Source organism: Salvia hispanica, chromosome 5, assembly GCF_029641045.1.
Source record: "Salvia hispanica isolate PSC_SH4W2 chromosome 5, Shi_PSC_v1, whole genome shotgun sequence".
In the NCBI taxonomy this organism is placed as follows: Eukaryota; Viridiplantae; Streptophyta; class Magnoliopsida; order Lamiales; family Lamiaceae; genus Salvia; species Salvia hispanica.
The window spans coordinates 35335582-35356520 of NC_142696.1; the positions used below are offsets into that span (position 1 = coordinate 35335582).

General features: G+C 35.0%; 4 protein-coding genes and 1 non-coding gene across 6 annotated transcripts; 1 reads left to right on the forward strand and 4 right to left on the reverse strand.

Moving 5' to 3' along the window:
* Nucleotides 1-1247: 1247 nt before the first annotated feature.
* On the reverse strand, nucleotides 1248-7752 carry LOC125189152 (Ribosomal protein L12/ ATP-dependent Clp protease adaptor protein ClpS family protein). The gene is made up of 3 exons (XM_048086398.2): nucleotides 7594-7752; nucleotides 4470-4617; nucleotides 1248-1700 (listed from the first exon to the last, which is right to left on the reverse strand). Exons 1-3 carry the CDS (start codon nucleotides 7658-7660, stop codon nucleotides 1439-1441), a joined length of 477 nt encoding a protein of 158 aa, XP_047942355.1. The 5' UTR covers nucleotides 7661-7752; the 3' UTR covers nucleotides 1248-1438.
* A 3113-nt stretch (nucleotides 7753-10865) lies between these two features.
* MIS12 (minichromosome instability 12 (mis12)-like protein) lies at nucleotides 10866-16594 on the forward strand. Of its 2 annotated transcripts, none has more exons than XM_048083448.2 (7): nucleotides 10866-11106; nucleotides 11183-11240; nucleotides 11378-11497; nucleotides 13124-13216; nucleotides 13332-13470; nucleotides 16000-16137; nucleotides 16236-16594. In XM_048083448.2, the coding sequence occupies exons 1-7, from the start codon at nucleotides 10982-10984 to the stop codon at nucleotides 16298-16300; spliced, it is 738 nt and encodes a 245-aa protein (XP_047939405.1). In that variant the 5' UTR covers nucleotides 10866-10981; the 3' UTR covers nucleotides 16301-16594. The 2 variants fall into 2 exon arrangements, with proteins under 2 accessions (XP_047939405.1, XP_047939404.1); XM_048083447.2 differs by having other exon boundaries at nucleotides 10867-11106; nucleotides 13121-13216.
* A 1321-nt stretch (nucleotides 16595-17915) lies between these two features.
* On the reverse strand, nucleotides 17916-19057 carry LOC148926721 (auxin-induced protein 15A-like). The gene is made up of 2 exons (XM_089058280.1): nucleotides 18459-19057; nucleotides 17916-18347 (listed from the first exon to the last, which is right to left on the reverse strand). The coding sequence occupies exon 2, from the start codon at nucleotides 18318-18320 to the stop codon at nucleotides 18054-18056; it is 267 nt and encodes an 88-aa protein (XP_088914406.1). The 5' UTR covers nucleotides 18321-18347; nucleotides 18459-19057; the 3' UTR covers nucleotides 17916-18053.
* A 487-nt stretch (nucleotides 19058-19544) lies between these two features.
* Nucleotides 19545-19996, reverse strand: LOC125191137 (auxin-induced protein 15A-like). The gene has a single exon (XM_048088613.2). The coding sequence runs from the start codon at nucleotides 19927-19929 to the stop codon at nucleotides 19663-19665; it is 267 nt and encodes an 88-aa protein (XP_047944570.1). The 5' UTR covers nucleotides 19930-19996; the 3' UTR covers nucleotides 19545-19662.
* Nucleotides 19997-20758: 762 nt separating this feature from the next.
* On the reverse strand, nucleotides 20759-20831 carry TRNAA-UGC (transfer RNA alanine (anticodon UGC)). Its single transcript has one exon. It is a non-coding gene; the product is annotated as a tRNA-Ala (tRNA).
* Nucleotides 20832-20939: the final 108 nt, after the last annotated feature.

The following is a 20939-nucleotide window of genomic DNA, read 5'->3' on the forward strand; positions in this document are numbered from 1 at the left end:
TTCGGGGTTCTCCAAGCTCGATTCAACATTATCAAAACTCCGGCTCGACAGTGGTTTATAGAGAATATGGTCGACATCATGTATACATGCATAATCTTGCACAACATGATTGTCGCCGACGAAGGACCTGAGGCGGGAAATTGGTTCGACCCTGAAACCCGGGAAGCTCAACCACAAGTAGTCCGCCTCGAAGGGGAGTGCATCCGTCTTTGCAAGAACAGTTGTCTATTCGGGCGAAGACACGTGATTCTACCGCCCACGCCCAACTCCAGGAGGATCTAATGGAGCACATTTGTGCAAAATTTGGCAACCGTTAGATGATCGTCACTAGAGAACTCCTTCTTCTGCTTCTTTGCCTCCATTTTTTTTTATTTGAATTTAAGTGTGCAATTTGTAATTTCTAGTTTTTTAAATTATGTCTTTTTTATTTTTTTAGTATTTAAATTGTAATTTTATTTTATTTAATGAAGTGTGTTTTTATTAATTGAATTTGTTGGAAATAAAAATAAAAAATGAAATTGAATGAATAGTTAAGGGATGAAATGGTTAAGAGATAGAGGGATGCAGGTGCTGTCTCTTAGTTAAGAGATGAGCTTAAAAGTACAGTGGGGCCCATGAATAGTGAAGTGATGAGACGGTTAAGAAACGGATAAAAGACAGGGATGTGGATGACCTAATAACTCTACACGTCATTCCACTAATACCACTTCTCACTTACTTTTTTAAAACCCGTGTCATACACCAATTACTCTATTTTTTGTGGATGGATAGGAGTATTATTTAGTTGTTGTTAATAAGTATTAAGTTAGCAAAATAACACTCACCTTGTCTTTAGAAAGTGAATTTACTAATTATCACAAGGACTTGGGCCAAGTGCGTATCTTCAACACATAATTGGTTAGAAAGTGAATTTACTAATTATCACTAGGACTTGGAGCAAGTGCGTATCTTCAACACACTCCTTTTAATTGGTTGAGGCATGAAGTTTTCTGCTCCCTCAGTCCAAAAAAAAAATAGTTTTATTTGTAGATGACACGAGTTTTAATGAAAAATTGTTGGGCTACGAGAGATGAATGCACTCCTAACACTAAGCTATTCATAGTTTGGATACAATTCTAAGCTATGAGAGATTAATGTACTATTTGGTCTTACACTTTCATTACGATATCGAAGGTAGTAGTAGAATTTAGGTGGCACAAAATCAAAAACAAAGATCAATAGCAATCTCACAACAAAAACAATGCAGGTTATAGTAGATAATCGACATGCTATTAATAGCTAAATGTATTGTCTGCAATCTGCATACCCTTCATCTGTAATACAGTGATCAAAGATAGAAGTGTAATTGAACTTCCAACTCTTGATATATACATATATGCAGTGTGTGTCTGGTACAAGTGATGTTGCTGCTTATAATTGATACCCTCATTGCATTTTCTCAACAACTACCACTCGCAGGCTCAATCGAGCTCAAAAGGCCATTGCCTCGAAGCTGCATGCAGTGCTCTTCTGCATCAGCTTGAGCGCATATTATTACGACAGCTAGCTCGTTGATATGTGCTTCTTGCATAATGTTCACTGCATTGTCAAGAGTCATCCCAGGTATAACCTTCATCAATACTTGCACAACATACTCCCTCTTATTGTAGTTGTCGTTGTGCAGCATCACCCGATAAGGTGGGGACATTTTCCTCGACTTCCTGGAGAAAAAACAAAAGAATGGCTTCATTAATACTTGCACAGCATAATCGCTCACATTATTATCATTCACGTCACAGCTTCAAACAAAACAAACCCAACAAAGTGGCGAGGCATAAAATTCAGAAGCAAGGAAAAAACAGGGGAAGAAGATCGTGCAAACTAACAGGTGGATAAATCAATCTAACGCAGAAAAATCTCAATTATCTATAACTCCAATTGTTGATTCTTATTCATATATTGTCAGAAAGCATATATTGATATAGCTTTATGCTTACAATAATAGAACTAAAAGACCAAAACGCAGCAACATTGAGAGACAAAAACACAAGGCAACTGTTAAGAATAAAAGGTTTAACAATAATCCTGCAGTTTTCGTACCCAGCTCCAATTAAGCTGCTTGGAAATATATGTTACGTCCGCAATACCAAAATTTTGAATTGCACGATGTAATTGCATATGCACGAGACAACAAAGTAATAACAACATGAACATACAATCAAACTTCCAAGAACAAGGGATGTATTCATTGAGTATAGTGAGTTAAACATTGACATACATACATCACAGCAGAGGATGACTTGTTCTTCAATTTATTTGCGGTTCTAAACTTTAAAGTTGTAATCCCTTCGGTTGATTAGTTATTGTATGTACAGGAATGATGATCAATGCACGAGAGAAAACTAAAAGTTCTTAATATATAATTTCACTGCATGGATACTAGACATGAGCATATGCATAAGAAAGTAACAGACTAGATGACAAAGCACTAGAATCTGGAATAGAAGAGTAGCAACTGAATTACACAAAGGCACCTAAAAGTAACATAAAAAATCAACTAAAGAAATTTATCCAACTCGCATCTCTCTATATTATGCGGTGGACTTTAAAGGTTTGCAATCAAAAAAGACAAGTAGGATAATCCATGAGGCATCTAATACATTTATTATAAATTAGTTAAGACCCAGGGTTTGAAAAGGTATCTGTGGTTTTCTTCTATAACAAGCACCTTTCAAGGACTAGTTTATAGGATAAGGGTGACCCAACTAGGAGCCACAAACCTTTAATTTAGGCCTGTCAAATTGGATATCCGCGGGTACCCGATCCGAAAATTTCGGGTACCTGAACCCGAAATTCCCAAAAACAACTACCCGATACCCGATCCAAAAATCTAATCGGGTACCCGGATACTCGACTCGGGTATCCAGTCCCGATTTAAAAAAAAAAAAATCCTTTTTTATAGAGAGGGCGTGGTGGTAGGCGGTAGAGGTAGAGAGGGCGGCGGCGGTGGGCGGGGCAGCCACTGCTTGGGCTTAAGAGGGTTGTGAGGGAGGAAACTGGGAGAAGGCAGATGGTATGGCCGAGAGGGAGAGACGGCAGCAGCTGCGGTGGGCAGCGGCGGAGAGAGGCCAAGAGGGAGAGGGAGAGGGAGAGCTGAGAAGTTTAGAGGAAGCAGAAGGCGCATGGTTTGGTATTTGGAAATTAGAATTGGAGTACCGTAATTGTTACTGTGTAAGTGCCAATTTAGAATTAGACATTTAAAATATTTAAATAAATAAATAATTTATAAAATTTAAAAATAATAATTTATAAAATTCAAGTTCGGGAAATCGGGTAATACCCGAAAATCCTAAAATCTAATACCCAATCCCGATCCCGATATCCGATTTTTCGGGTATTGAGTATCCAATTACCCAATTTTTCAGGTTCGGATATTGGGTATCCAATGTCCGATATCCATTTTGACAGCCCTACTTTAATTAATTATATGTTTTTCTATTACTCTGTTTTTGTCATAAATGTACTAGTCAAAAGGCTAATTCCTCAATAGTATTTCCTCAGAGAGAAGTACAATATATTTTATTCTGGGTCTTCATTTCTCATTGCCAGAAGCCAATATGAAATCCTATAAGAAGTCTATAATGGAAATGGAAATGGAAAGACGGGGTGATTGAATCCTTAAATGAGTCCTGCCATTTGAATTAATATACAAAGTACTGAACAAGGCATGTAAACTTCCTATTTAGCAAGTTATTAGACACAATAATTATTGAAAGAGAACATCAGTCAGTATATAATGCAAATAAGAAATTCTCAATGTAACACATGAAATTGTTCAAACAGTACACTGTATGCAGTACCTTATATTGAAGATGTTGAATAGTTTCATCCTCTAATGTGGTCTAAAGATACAATTTTCTGGTGTTTTTATACTTTGTGGAGTACTACATCAACAAGGAAATGAGCACCACTCTTCTCAAGATTTATCATGCATCTTTACTTTATAAGGTCGTATAATTTTTGGGGCAGGTAGGTCACTGCTCCATTTCCTCTAAGTCCAACATTACAGCTTGCTCATACTAAGTTTTAGCTCTATCCTTTTATGATGATATCAAATATTAGGAAGCAAAAGATCTGATAACATTTGAAGGGGAAGGAAGATGAACTGGCCATTAGACAACAGATGAAGATTGAAGACAACTTAGAGTTTTAAGTAGAGCTCAGAGAAGATTCACTGGGTAAACTAAATCATTATAACAGTGAACTGAAGAGAGAAATCGAATACAGATAATCAGAGGATGGATTTTCAAGAACGAACTCTAAATGATTCAGCTCAAGATAAAACAAACCTAGTTACTGATATAGTTGAAAGAAAAACCAGATAGGCCTTACATTGACTCTTACATTAACTGAGTCTTTAATCAAGCTTAACACTCCCTAGCTATTCCAAGAGAAAGAACAGAATACCTGGTTAATGTCAGTATCCATACCTCAAATCAAACTCAGATTCTCTTCCTGGAGTTGTTTTTTCTATTACCGGTTTGTCCAAAACCCCACCACCTTTCCCCACACCAGCAATCAGCATCGATGTCAGTGTGCTTCTGTTTGCCAACTGTTTGTGGAGTTGGTATCTATCCCCTGCATGCATCACATTATATGTGTTTCAATCCCAATGTAAAACATATCAACTAACTCCAGCGTGAACTGGAGATGCTTCACAGTACAACAATAAATAATTAAAAGTCAATACCGCATAAGTGGTGCTAAAGGTCACCACACTTAAGCTATCTATTATTACATATTTATGTAGATATGAATAAAGGTGATTGACTCAACAGAACTGAATTATGTTAAATAAGAACAGTACAGGAATCCTCAGGGCCTATGGCAAAAGCTGTTAAAAGTTTCCGAATCCAAAAACAAATCTTTTCAGCTCAAGAGGTCATTCATTATCTATTAGGGTGTCCTTGAGGTGGTTGGTGGATTAAGAGAGGACTTGAAGTGTCTCTTGTCAGCCTATAAGGTAACGTGGGACTGAACAACACCAAGTGGTCTCTCGCTGTGGTTGATCACAAAGTCATCAGAAATATCATTGTGTCCATGTTCGCGTCAGATTATTTATTCAAAAACTTGGTTTTTGTTATCTACTGATTTCTTCTTTTGTTTGTTCAGTTTATGACTCTAGCATTCAACATCGTCACGCCAACCCACTGCGGAACCCTCCTATTTCAAAGACTGAGACAAAATCTACACAGTTGAGTTGTTGACCCTTACTCATGCACTGGGTGAGGAAATTATAAATCTATTTTATGTGCTTACTGCTTAAACAGCAAGGCATCATAAATTTGCAGCATGAAGCCAACGAGCCTGATTTCTACAGATATATTACAAAACACTGAAAGTAGATCTTTGTTTTTCAGTCCACTTGGGAAACGTTATGGGAGAGAAACTAAGTATTAGAATATGAGCTATATCATGTGCTTTACTGGACTGTAAAAGGTAGGGTTTAGTTGAAACCTATCCCCCAAATGAAAAACTGGTTTCTTTATCAATTCATCAAAAATCTAATTGACAGAAATGGTAGTGGACGGAGATCCTTAAATCATCACTGTATTCTGCAAGTTGGTCACATAAGTGACATAACATAGGATACGAGAAATAGTACCATCCACAAGAGGCATCTTCGAAACTAATGAAGATCTGGTACTTTTTTTCACTAATTATTGCAGTTTCTAATGAAATCATGAAACTCGTGTCATTCTATTCTAAAGTTGTTGATACAACAAGTGGCTGAACAGTGGCATGTGACCTGATGACTAAACGCATACATTTAAGAGCACATAAAAGCTTCATAGAAACACAAAAATCTTAGAAATGTATCAGAGCACGGAAAATTAATAGTTTGGAATAGTTGAATTACTCAACATCGTCATTTGTTTACCACTTAGAAGTTCATAAACTTTGTGTTAGGAACTTCAACTCAATAAACCTGGATGCAGAACTCATAACCTTTTAAAGCAGTGTGAACCACATACACAGCATGCTAATTGACAGGAATTGCCACCACTGAATGTTATTAATTGATATGGCAGCTTATGGCGCTAGGGCGGTGGAGGTAGGGTTTGAGAGAGAGATAGAGGTACAGTTTGAGGTTGTGGAGGGCCTGGAGGCTGGTAAATATGGATGAGGCTGAATTAAGCTAAAAACCCTATTTTAAATTGGTAGATGTAATGGGTTTTGGGTAACTTGATCGGGGTTTTTTGGGTAAATGAGTCGGGCTGTGGGTTAATGGGGTGAATGTGAGTAAACGGCTGATTAGCGGCATGGCGGCTGCCATCATAAATCCGACAACCGCCATGGCAGCACCATGGGAGATATTTAAAACATTGTTCCACTTAGTTGTATACAGGTATCCATGTCTAGAGGTATTTTAAGTTCAGACCTATAAGTGTGTGTGTCATACTAATATCATACTATTAGAAGATTTAAACTGTATACTAAGTCTAGGCAAAAGTAACTACATAATCTTCATACATATAGGAATATGTCCTAAGAATTTTATTTTATGGCCAGGAACTGTTCTGTGATATTTCCAAATGTCAACTCCTCCCTTTGCAGTTTCTATTTAGAAAAAATTTAAAGAAATTTAAAGAAGCATCAAATATAAGCCCATTAGGTACAGGAGTCTGATTTATTACATAACACTATTGTTAAGAATTACAGGGTAACCAGTGAACGTCATGCCATATAACTAGAAGTTATATATAGATGCTGCCCTGAAATATTGAAACACGGAGTATATTAATATATTTAACTGGTCGAATAAAATTAGACAGGAACTTATTGGAATAAAAGAAAACAAGGACAAAGGTTTCCCATCAAAGCTAAAGTTAACTTCATATCAGAAGAGCCACACAAATCATTTTTTTTACAGTTCAAGGGTGCCAGTCCCCTGCATGCATCAGGTGCATAGCTCTTTCAAGGTTTTTTATATGCAGCAGATGAACGTTTTTATACATCCACACCTAAACTGTTACATACTTAGAGGGGTAAATACATTGCAATTTTTCATTTACATGACTAAAGAATATACAATATTGCAAGTTCTTTCCCCCTGAATATTGAGATAATAAAACGTTGATGAGAGTTTCAATAAGGCAACTCCTACCTGCTCAGAAAACTTAAGCAAGCGAAGTCCATCTCAAAATTCCAGCCTCTTTAATTTCTAGTCTCCCTAGTTCTAATTCTAATATGCTAAAACTTTAACCCACTAATCTTCTGATTTCCATCTTACGCACAAGAAACATGTCAAGAAAGCGGTGATATCAGGCATCCATTCCATAGAAATCCAAATTTAATCGATTATAACAGTTGATCAACTATCAGAAATTTCCAATTTATAATCGTATTACCACATGAATTAACATCGCAGTTCACGGCAAGCATCAGTGACAAGATACAGCAGAAATTAGAAAACAAGCTGTGCCAATTAGCCAAACACGAGTTTTAACTGTACCAATAACCATCACAGTCAAAGAACAAGCACAAACACATGATAATTTCAAGAAATCTGAACAAGAAAAGGGGGGGGGGGGGGGGGAAAGCAATAATCACCGGATGTTGGGTGGAAGACTTGATTAGGGGAAATAGCCACTCTTCCGCAGGTAATTACAGTCTCCATTTTGTCTCCCGCCACACGCGCACTCCCACTCTCACTCTGAGTATTTTGTTCTCTTCAGCTGTATACAATTTAATGAACAAAGATTAATTCTGATGGTTCATATAATAGTATATAAATAAATAATAAAAAATGAAACAAACACGCAATATCTGTTCACCCCACGATTTTTTGCCGCTGACATTTTTTTGAAGAAATTTAAAAAATTATAACTTTTTTCATGTAGGTCGTGCTTCTTCTCCAGCGTCAGATTTTCATTTTGATTGGCTTATTTCATTTTTTTTGAGATCTCTTATTTTCACTAATAAATACGGTAACCATTTTTTTCTCTTATAAATTTCAAACTAGTATCGTCAATTACAAATATTATTGTCAGTAATAATTATTTTATTTTTAATTAAAAAATACTACTATTACTTTTATTTATGTGTATTTTTAGCGGTTTTGGGCCAATAGACAATAAATACACAGCACAATCAGTCCTTTCTAACCAACTTTAAAAAAAAAACATATAAATACTTTAATTATTTAACCAATTTATCGTAACTTGCAAATTTTGCCCAAATTGAATCTCCATGTCATGTTGAAGTATCCATATGAATTCATTTGTTTATAACTATCGTTTCGATAATAACAGATAAAGATAGATTAATATATCCTCCTCAAAAACTTATTTTCTATTTTATCCACATTTCAAATACGTAAGTACAATAATTGTATTCTAGTTTTGTGTTATCTCTTCGCCAGTTTATTATCCGACAAAGATTTTCAATCGATTCCGAAGCCCTTAACAGATGTCTCTCAGTCTCATCGCATACGCCTAGTATGATTCATCACCACATCACTCTCCACATCATTTTCTTATACACTCTCGTTAATTGACACTTAGAGCATCTCCAAGTAAAATGGTAAATAGAAAGGTAAAGGAACATAACTATCATATTTACCTTTTCTTCAAAAGAATTCATGCTCCAATAAAAAGGGTATATGGAAATGTATTATACCTTCTTTCATTTTGAGAAGATATCTTTACCTCTTCTTGATAGAAAGAGTAAAATGTTAGTTATTTTTATTTACCTTTTTAGTTTATCTTCTTTCATTAGAGCATCTCTAAGGGGAGAGATAAACTAATATAACTACTATATTTACCTTTTTTCATGAAAAATCATTCTCCAAAGGAAGAGGTATTTGAGAAGGTATTATACCTTTTTTCTATTTTGAAGATGTATCTTTACCTCTTCATCATTGGAGAGGTAAAATTTTATAACTACCACATTTGCCTTCTTTTCATGAAAAACCATTCTTCAATGGAGAAAGTATTTGAGAAGGTATCACACTTTATGTTTTTTTAATACATTTTGGATTATTAATTTATATTTAAAAATTCATTTGCCTTCCTATATACTTTTTTTCCTTTGGAGTTTCTTTTTGGAATGGTATATTTCACTTTTTGAAGAGGTATATGGATGATATACCTGTATACCTTCTCCCCTTGAAGATGCTCTTAGAGTACATTACTTTTTAAGAAGGTAAATGAGAAATATACTTCTCAATTTACCTTTCTTCCTTGGAGATGCTCTTACCAGTCTACCACTTCGTACAACGACATCAGCCTTCTCATCCTCTTCTATTTTGTTGCCTTCAATAGTTCATTACACACTCACGATTCACAAACCATATTCTCTGTCACAAATCTCTTATATATAATCGGTGAAACAAAGTCAGGTATTCCCTCCGTCCCAACTAAGTTGAGTCACTTATTTTTCGCACTCGTTTTATAAAAATCATAGTAATAAATAGTTACAGTGGATATATAGTAAAGTAAAAGCGAGAATAATATAGAGAAGAGTCTCCGTCATCATTCAAAGAACCATTTAGCCATTTTGGTTTGTCCATGATTTATAAAACCATTTACTTCATTCCACTTTTAGTATACGGATCCCACATTTCATCAATTTCTACACTCACAATCCAATATAAAACTAATATTTTAAATGAGTCCCACATTCTAAACTAATATTTTCAATGAGTCTCACATTCTACTTACTTTTTTTTTCGCAAAGTCAAACAATTTTTTAAAACTCGTGCCAAGTCAAAAGGGCTTTTTAAATGGTGGACGGAGCTTGTACTTTATTATACATCCATTCTAACTATTTTTTACTCCCTCCGTCCACAAAAAATAGAGCAAAATGTGTATAACGCGGGTTTTAATGTATAATTAGTAAAGTAAGAGATAGGGGAAAAGGTAAGAGAGAAGGAGAAAAAGTAAGAGATAAATAGTGTTAGTGGAATGTAAGGTAAGAGAAAATGAGAAGTAAGAGAGAATATTTTCATAAATGATTTTGCTCTATTTTTTGTGGACGACCAAAAATGGTAACTGTGCTCTATTTTTTATGGACAGAATCATGAGGGAGTATGATTTTTCAAAACAAGTGCACTAAAAAAGTGACTCAACTTAATTGGAATAGATGGAATACTATTGTAAATTGTCATTCAAACTTTGAAATAAACGGAACAAATTAAAATTAGATATAGTTTTAGTAAAAGTCATTTATTTTTAATGGATATTTATATATAAATCAAAATACTTATTTACTTTACCAACATACTAGTACTAGTATCTATTATGGGTTTCATAAAATACAAATGCATATTATTGAGAGATGTTTCAGAATTTGAGATTTAAATTTGGCAAGCTTTTCAATTTTTGAAATTAAATTTGGACCTCTGTTGGAATATGATATCGATGAAAAGAATAAAAGAAAGAATAGAAAAAAAAAAATATCAAAAGAATTTGCATGTCTCTACTCATATTTCTAAAAAACATATAAGTGGAGTTCGATTGTCATGATTAATAATTATGAGACTATTCATCTAGGATTAAGTTGTGGGATTATTTTAGTTGGAGGGGGAGGTTATGACTAATAATCATGAGACTATCCATCTAGGATTAAGTTGTGAGATAATTTTTTGGAGGGGAAAAACTATGACTAATAATCATGAGACTATCCATCTAGGATTAAGTTGTGATGATCAATCTTATGAACCAAACATGATACATATTTAGTCATGAAATTTAGTCTTGCCAATCGAACACCCGATACATATTTAATAATGAGATTTAGTTTTTTCAACCGAACACAATTGGAGGTGGATCAACTTAAGCTCAAAAATTAGAAAGTAGGAAAATTTAATCTACCTCCAGCATTTTGATATCACGGAGAAAGGAAAAAGATACTGGCGGGAATACGAAGGAATGGCTAAATTTAACCCTTAATTTGAAAAATCACACAAACACCTCTCTACAAGAATTGGAAAGGGGAAATGGAAGAAGGTAGCAGCAGCGAAGCCATATTCGAATCATTAAATCTAAGTCCGCGCCTCTTCATCAATGAAGTTCTCAATGTTGTCGACGATCTGCTCGACGAGGCCTTCGAATTCTTCCTCCAGTGAGACCTTTAACCACCCTTCTTTATTCTCCACTTCCTATCTGCTCCGTCTGATTTTCTGTTTAATTCGCTACAGAGAGGCTTCTGCGCGGTTGAAAACGGAGGGCACCGACAGAGCCGAGGAATTGAGCAAGGTTTTCTCTCAATAATGTTGTGTTTTTTTCACTGACATTTATTGTAGATTTGTACCCTTAAAGCTGTAAAATTGATTTTCTGAATTAGGTTTTGCAAATTTCTTAATTTCGCTGGGGATTTTGGTTTTGGATGTTAGGGCGTGTCGTACATTCGGGATTTGATTCAATTGACTCTCGACCAGCGATTGCAGAAGTGGGAAGAGTATTGCCTTCGGTTTTGTTTCAGCGTTCCTGAAGGCTTTCTGCTTCCAGAAGCTGTATGTTTTCAGAAATATGACTAAATTGTTTCCTTTACCTATACCGTATACATGTAGTAGCAATGGCTTATAGATTTTTCGTTAAACACCTTATAATTAATTTCTTAAAATTTGGTGTGTTGTTCTTCGACAAGCTGGTTTTCTGCTGAAAATATTGTTCCTGTTGGAGACATGGTAAATGAAATGGTTGTCAAAACCATTTTGCTCAAGGGCTTAGATTTTAAAAAGACTACGAAGAGTATTTTCATGTCTCGTTGCTTGATTCACTATAATTTGCTATAGAACTGGAAAGATGAAGAAATCCTATTGCTTATCGTTTCTATATGTAGTTTTAAGAATAATTAAAAATTCTCAAAACTATTCAAAGATTGCTTTAATACCCTATTTTTTTTTTTTGTAAAACTATTTATTTGATACCAATGAAAATTTTATACTATTATTCGTGGGATTCACCTGTTTATAGTTTAAACTTTGCAATCTTTGACTATGTTATATATGAACTTACGTACAAGAACATGCCATACTGAATTTCATGTCATTAGGCTAGGGAAGTTCTGTTGCTTCTTCGCCTACGGTTACCTATTATGAACTTTGGCCACTTACAGCCATGATCTTGTGAAACTATATTTTCCTTTTGCTGAATAAATTACCAGCAGGGAGCATTAATCCTAGAAACATCCCTTCTAACAAAGCAACAATACTTTTGCAAAAGAACTTTTCCTATTATTTTTGCGCAGAATTACCTGATTTTGAAGAGATGTTCTTTAAACCTTTATAATTGACGTATTATGCATGTAGTCACAACTCACAAGTTTGGGGATGGAATTGAATAAAATAGTAAAATACCAACATATATCATCATCTTGTGTTGTTTAGGATGAATGTGTGGGGATTAAATGTAAATTGGTGCATAAAGTTTTTAGAGCAAGAAGTCTACATGATTTCTTTGTTGATCTAGATTTCTTGCAAATTTGAGTTCTTGAGATCCTGACGCACTTCCCACTGGAGGCCGATTACAATTTTTATCACGCTAAAGCAAAATACCACTCTTCCAAGTCTGCCACTTATCTGGAACTGGAGAAATATGCATTGTGCTTTAGTATTGCTGTTTTGGGCAATAATTTGGTGGTTTGTATATATATCTCTAACTGCTAATTTTAAATTAAACTTTTAAGTTTGCTTCTTCTTCACTCTGTACCTTAAATGACAAATCAAGGGAAATGATAATTCTGAGTGCTATGTCTGAAAAACTATCTTGTACTCCCTCTTGACTTGATGTGTTTCCTTTTTTGGCAATCACTTTGCATTAAATTTAATATGTGGCCACAAACTTTTATGCTACAAATATATTCTCCTAAATAACTGTGCCTAAAAGAAATGAGCCATGTCGGGTGAGACGGATGGATTAATAGATAGTAAAATTGTCATTTTGTCTCTGGCATTCTTATTATTGTCATTTGCTCTAAATGGCAAATTGACAATCAATAAATAAAAAAATATACTATCTGGAATTCATTACTGTTTTAAGCCATACTTGATGGAGTAGTTGATACTCAAATAACATTTAGAGATTTCCATTTTATACTATTGTACAGAAGTTTTTAACTGGATGTTTCGTTGTAGAAGGATTCACATGGAGATGATTTAGTGGACCTTGATGCTCTCACTGACACAAATCTGGATGCAGAGTTGAATTCCTTGCATGACAGAGTTTCTTCGGTAACTGCTACCCTTCAGATGATTAGAATTCCTTGATTGTGCTTAAAATTCTTGATTATAATAAACTGTTGCTTATACATATGTCTTTCTGAAAACATTTATTTTTCTGACACAGGTAGGAAAAGAATCCGCTGAGCTTGAACGAGAACTCCGAGCCCTGGAGATGCAGTCCTTGTCAAGCAATATGACCTCTGGGTCTATTGATGAAGCGCTGCATCTGTACAAGGAACATGATGCCACCCATATGTTTCAAGGTATTATACTTTAAATTGTAAGTGCAGTACTGACCAAACTGTTTTTATGCTTGCTGGAAAAGTAAAGGTACTTTTATTTCCTTGGTGCATGTTGAACACTTTGTCATCTTCTATAGTATATATCACCTAACTGCTATATAGTGATGATACTTATAAAGTTTGATTTGTTGATTATAAAAGCCTGTGGCAGTAATTTATAGGCCAGTCTGGGTGGTGGTTTTGCATGCTTCTAATCCCTATCTCTTGTATGGTTGGAAATAAGGAAAGAAATTTGCCTCTTTTTGGTCAGTGAAGCAGAAGCAATATCTTATAATGCCTTTTCAGCACGACTAATCCATACTGAGCAGTACATAATATTCCCTTACATTAAATCACGAGTTGTGGTGAAGGCAATATTATGTTACCAAATAGCGGATATGGCGGCGCCATGGCGCTATGGCATGGCGTTCAGAGGTGGAAACGCCATAGCACCATGGTGCTGCCATAGCACCGCCATATCTGCCATTTGACAACATTGCGTGTGTACTGCATTTAGGAATGGGGCATTATGCTAGTAACATGAAGCTTAGAGATGTATTTTATGCTTTATTAATTGATTTAAGAGTTTTAGATGTTATATTTTTATTATTTTCTAATTTTTGAATTATATATAAATATATAAGTATTATTTTATTTATTTGATTATTGACTGCCATATCCGCCATACTAATACGCCATATCCCCGTGGCGGTTTTTAGGCGAACCGCCATAAGCCGAAATACAAGATTGATAGCAATAACCAAAAAGACTATCTGATTGTATATATACCATCCAAGAAGACTAGCAATAAAAAAGCTTAAAGTAAGAAATAGTGAAGAAAATAAAATGTATGATTGTATTCACAATTACACATAAGTTACTAGGCAGTAGTTCTTTGCTAATAGTGTTATGGGCTTGTGTATCAGAAGTTAAGGCATCTTTATGAAAGACTTTCCGTTCTGATTATGTAAAGTGTTTAGCAACTTAAATCAGCTTGGGTCCACATGTAAGTGATAATGGATCATGATCCCGGGCTTATCTCAGACCAACCTGATGTGTTTTTCAGATTTTACATGTTATCTGAATTCTGATTAAGCAACGTCCTACCAAATTTTGAGTTAAGAGTCAAGTTTTTGCTACTACATAATACTAAATGAGAATAAGATGATTCATTTTCATGATAATTATTCGGGGGTGCTTGCTGATGAGTTTGGATATGAGGACTTGGAATGAAATTAAAAATGGCGGTTGGTTTACTGAATGATTATTTTAAATAATGATTCATCATAAGTTTCTTGGGAGTGACTAGTGAGCCATACCCCTGATGTTGGAGCCAGGGTAATGAAAGTCATCCACCTCTACCACCTATATATCCTATTCTTATCCCCCCACCTTAACTGAATAATTCTTCAAGCTGCGTCGCATGTACAAGGAGTTTGTGTAGCATACTAGCATCTCAATAATTTCTTCATACTAGCAAGGACTCATCCTCTAATCTGGTAGTATGGCATCTGAAGTTGTTAAGTTCATTTTCCCCCAAATTTTGCACACAACCTGGACCCTTATAACCATTGTCTGACCTTCTAATCAGATTGTACTACTAGTTTTTAAATGTTAGGGTTAGTACTTAGTATACATTCCTATCCAACACTATTGCACCTATTCTATTGCTATCATGAACTATCCTATTTTACCATTAAACATATCAAATTATGCAAACCAATCATTGATCAATTCTTTTGGTGTCTGAAAAGCTGACTAGGATGGTGAAGTGAAATTATATCAACAAATTGACATGATAAATACCTATCCAATACCACAACATTTTAGAAATCTATCTTGAAGTATCCTCTTTGACCATTACCCAAACTATTCAAAAATTATGCAAATCTATCCTCTGGTTGACCTTTTTAACTCCAAAGCTCACTTAGGCGTGGATGGAGTAAGAATAAGAAGAGAAGTTGAAAATTGTCTTTTGTTGCTCTTAGCCCAAAGTAGGAAGAAGGAGAAGATGAAAGTTTTCTATTTGAGAACGTTGGTTGAGAAGTTAAGGTGATGTGTAAGTTGAGACTATGCTTTGCTTATGACGTAATTAGCCTCTTCCCTGCTCATCTTGTTCTCCATGCTCGTGAGTTCATTACATTTTTACTTGTTAGTTTCTTTCATTTGCACCAAGATCTTCATGCGCTCATTTGCACCACAAACTTCTCATGTCCAAAACAGCTTCGCATGTGCATTGCTTAAAACAACTGAATGCTCCAGGTCGAAAGGAAAATTGCAAATTTTCTCATTTCATTTACAGTTCATTGCAGTTATTCAGATCCAAAAGTGGCTCCAGCAGATCTTTTTTCCTTTCTATGAATCTAGATCAATTTATGTTTTCAACTTTGACGTAGCACTTGCATTTTCTACTGAATCGTTTTGGGAAATATCAGCTGACTACTCTGCCTTGTGTTGTACAATCTATTTGATACCTCGACTATTATAGATCATGTGTTTTACCTTGTGCAGAGCTGACAAATGTAGCATCAGAATTCCGCTCAAGATTGGGTAGTCTGAAGAGGAAAATGGCTGAGGAAACCCAACACCACAGAGCAGACAAGCTGAAAGTAAACCATGATTATGTCCTTGGATTACCTCGTAGCAAAGGTACCTTTAATGCAAGCTTTAGATTGAATATAATGAAGAATTGTCTGAAAAGATTGGGTTAATTTTGTTTTAACAAATGCTGTCTTCTGGGCTTGTAGGTTTTTTTGGTGCTGCAGACCTCAAAGAACTTGAGGAGTGTTTGGATGAGATAAGGGCGCCGTAGTTTGTTGCCTGTTACTTTTGCGAGGATGCAACAATAATGTTTCTGTTAAGTTTGGTGTGTTGCAGATTAAGTGAAGAAGGCATATCCATGTTCTGTTTTTAGTTGATTAGATAGAATTGTGTAAATAAATTGCTTGTCAGCAAATTAGTTAGATTATGGTTAGACAATTAGTGATATAGATAGTAAAGTGATTGTATTTTTTGTAAGTTTTTCTCGGAATGTAATTCACTTGAAAATTTTCAACCAACTCTTTCTTCTGTCTACCTCAGCTAAGGAGTCCATCATTATCTTTTACTAGTATTTAATAATTACGATTTGCTTTGATTTGGTTTCCTTGATTAATTCTAAGTTGATTTACTTAAATAGTTTAGAGTTTGTAGGACTCTTATAAATGGCTCCTCTTTAGAAGAGCTACACATCTCAAAAAGTTAATAGGTTAACTTTGAATTTATTAGTTTTATATGATATGATGTCAATCAGATGTCAACTTTTCAATTTTCAACCATGATAATACGTGTAATTTTATGTAAGCAATAACGGTGACTTGTAAGTCATTTCTAATCATGAAACCAGTCAGATTTTTAATCATGTTGCTGTCTATGTAGGGGAGGGTCAGAAGAAGCGATTTGTTATTTCAGTGTCGTACTTGAACCACCCCTCGTTTCAAGAATTGTTGTTTCGAGCTGAGGAAGAATTCGGGTTCCATCACCCCATGGGGGGCCTCACCATCCCCTGCAGCCTGAACTTATTCTTTGACGTCGTCTCTGGATTGAGCAGCACATGATATATACAAGCAATGTTGTAGGAAAAGCACATTTTTGTAGATCAGTCATTGGAAATGTATGTAATGACAAGATATGAATATACTTAGCCATTTTCAGATGCAAAATTATTCTGTTATTTGTTGACAAGATTAGCTCAAAAATCTGTCTCCATGGATTTATTAAACTTCCAAAATCTTGAACTTGCTATCGATATGAAAGAAGTTTAGATGCTATTAGTACCCAGACTTATCTGCATTTGTCTGCTTGTGAAATCACAGCAAACTTTCAACCATTCCAAATTTGGCCTGCCATGTGAGCAATATTCCTAGAAAACTATTGGGAAAACAGACGACGATTTTAGAGAATTAGCAGCTCATGTGATTGTGTTTCTTGACAGAGTACTATTAATTATGGATCAGATTTGGTGACTGGGTTTTATGCTTAAACCATACAGGCATACACCAAAATAGTAAGCCTTACAGAAAGATTCATATTTAAAAACTATTTTGCAATGATATTGTTAGTTGTTAACAGCTTTTCATGACATCAGCTTTTCATGACATTAATAAAAGAAATTCAATTTTTATGTAGAGTTCTTTCCAATTTCTGATAATCCTGAGCAGAGATTTACTTTGTATAATGCCACTTATATAATCCATAACACTATCCATATCACCCATTTTAAAAAAAAATTCATAAAAATTTACTCTTTTCTCAATATGAACAAACTTGACAACTTCATAACATTTTTCTTTGAGCTTAAGAAGAAGCAGATAACAACAGTAAATAAATCCACATTTTCACAAGATCTTCTTACCATGTTGCTTATGCATAAACCTTTGGAAGTATAATTTCTTAACAATATTTCAAGTTAACAGAAAAAATTGAAGCCAAATGATTTTTAATGTGTCATCAATAGTAACAAAAAAAAAAATCTGTAAAGAAAAAACTAGTTCTACAAAATTGTGTTCCTCTACAACAGCATGAGATCAGCTGAGGTTCGACGTGACATCGATGAACAAGTCCTCGCTGCAAGGAATGGTAAGGCCTCCCGTCGGATGATTGAACCCAAATTCCTCCTCAGCTTGATACAACAGTTCATGAAACGAGGGATGGTTCAAGTACGATACTGGGATAACAAACCGCCTCTTTTTATCACATTCCCCAACATAAACAGCAAGATGCCCCTTTGGGACGTTGGCTATTGATCTTCTCTCAGATGACAACGAGCGTCTAAGCATTTGACGGATGGCCATGATTATGTCAAAGCAACTCAAAGTGGACTGAATGAAAAGCTAGTTCAGTCAAGTGGTAGTGAAGCTGAGAGTGATGTTTAAACTATTTTTTGAGTTATAGTATGAAAATATGCTGTATATATAGAAAGAGATGATTACCTAAATTTGGTAGTAGATAACTCATAAGCAAGTGGATTATATGGCTGTCTTTGAAAATAGAGAAAACATAAGCACATGATGAATCACATGGATTTGTCCTTCAACTAAAGATTTCAAGCCACAACATTAAGATATAGTACTTATATCATTAACAAATGAGTTGTACAACAAAATGGGATGCCTATTTCGATTTCAAGACCATATATTGTATCCTTTTATTAGTGTCAATCATTACTCATAGATTACGAATTAGTATATACGGGTTTATCTATCAAGGAATAGTTTTTGATGGTTGAAACAATTAGATAGGTGCATGAACATGAGTTAGCAGACATGAAACCAAGATCACATTGATTTGTCTACATATAGACCTACCACAATACGAGAATACAACCTACCAAAACACCCGATAGAAGCACTGTTATGAGCGCAAGGTCTTATGATCGTTGATGCTTTCAACAAATGAGCAAGTCCGATTGCGGATAAGTGATAACAATATGAAGAGTGATGGCTTATGGTGGCCAGTTATTGTGTGAGAAACCAACCATTTACATACATATATACTAAAACATGAGCATATAACTGCAGCCATTTCTCAGTTCTTAGCTTGTGATGATGCATTACAGATTTAGCCTTGAATTTTGACCAGCTTCGATTTTTTGTAGAGATGCATATCATTTTCAATAAAGGCAATGCAGGTACAAATTAAGACACACCATCAAATTTGAGAGTTAGGTGATGATTAATTCAAGTGGGACAATAGATTTGGATATCTGTACAGCTAGAATCACATGGTTTTGCCTTCTACACATTGGTCCTTTTTATTAAAAAAAGTAAATAATAATAATGTGTGATCCTCATATTTGGTCAAATTAAGAATATCCAAATTCTGATAAAATATTCTTCATGCTAGGCAACAAATCACAAACTTTTTCTTCAATTCAGGAAGACTTTTATACATGATTATTATAAATAGCAGCATCCTTCTCTTCTGTCATTATATATAACTTTATCCCAATTAAAAAGTAAAAAACAAAACTGCATTTTCTTGAAACACAATGAAACAAGATGATGAAAAGAGCTGAATAATGGATTAATATCTACATGTATATTCAATTAATCTAGTATTTCTGTTGGATGCATTGTTATAAGAAACTACTGTACAAAACTTTGACATTCTAAAGTCTAAACGAACACCAGCACATCATGTTCTGCTCAAGTCAGAGAGGAGATCAACGAATAGATCCTCGCTGCAAGGGATGGTGATGCCTCCCATTGGATGACTGAACCCGAATTCCTCCTCAGCCCGATGCAAAAGTTCTTGAAACGAGGAATGGTTCAAGTACGACACCGGGATCACAAAACGCTTCTTTTCAATTTCTCCAACATAGACAGCAAGGTGCCCCTTTGGGACTTCAGCCGGCCTTCTTTCACCATGGAAAGATCGTCTCAGAATTTGTCGAATGGCCATTTTTTTTTATAAAAGTGAATTCTTGATGGAAACTTTGTAAGTGAGAGCAGAGGGGCTCAAGTGTCGTATGATTTGTTTGTCGATTTTAATCCAAAAAACTTGTTGTATATATAGGCTAACGAAATCAAGAAACGACGTAACCTTTTGAAAAACTTCAAAGTTGTTAACATGTAATAAGATGTATGTGGTGTTTGTGCATCTTTGAAACAAAGCACATGAATCTGTCTATGGATAATTCCAATGATTTAGTGATGATGAAAGTGATCAAACATATTATTAGGAAGGAGTTTGTCTTGTTATGATACAACACAAGATGTCTTGTTAGATCATATAATGTAGGGCCTTATGCTCTTCAACAAACTAGCAATTCAGGCTCAGCCGAATGCTATGTTTTTGGCCGGTCTTGGTCCATGTACAGTCAAGGGTGCTGAATTCGGACCGAAAAAATATGGGCTGGTGCGATGCAAAGCCGGGTGGGGCCGGGCCTGTTTTGGAGCCTCTAGTCACAACATTAGGCACATGAATAATTACATGGTTATTTGCCTTGTGTACCATTAATTGATGCACCAACCTTATTGAATGGGGTTAAAAGAAATTACTATGATTGCTGGAAATAACAGAATCCATATATCCATCATCAAATGTTCAAATCTCAGATATGTTAAAATATGTTTTAGCCTAAAATATGAAGATGACAACCAAAAATTAGATACAAGTAATCAATAATCAATGGCATAAAATGAGAAAAGGAAGTAAAATTAGATACAAGTAATGAATTAATCAATAATCAATTGTATAAAATGATAAAAAGAGAAAAAGAGAAAAAATTTGGAGATGCGGGGGATCGAACCCCGTGCCTCTCGCATGCAAAGCGAGCGCTCTACCATTTGAGCTACATCCCCATTTGGCTAAGAATTGTATAGAAGATACAAGTATTGTATAGTTATGGATAGTCCTAACTTTATTTCACAAATGAATTTTAACGAAATCAAGAAACTCATTATATAAAA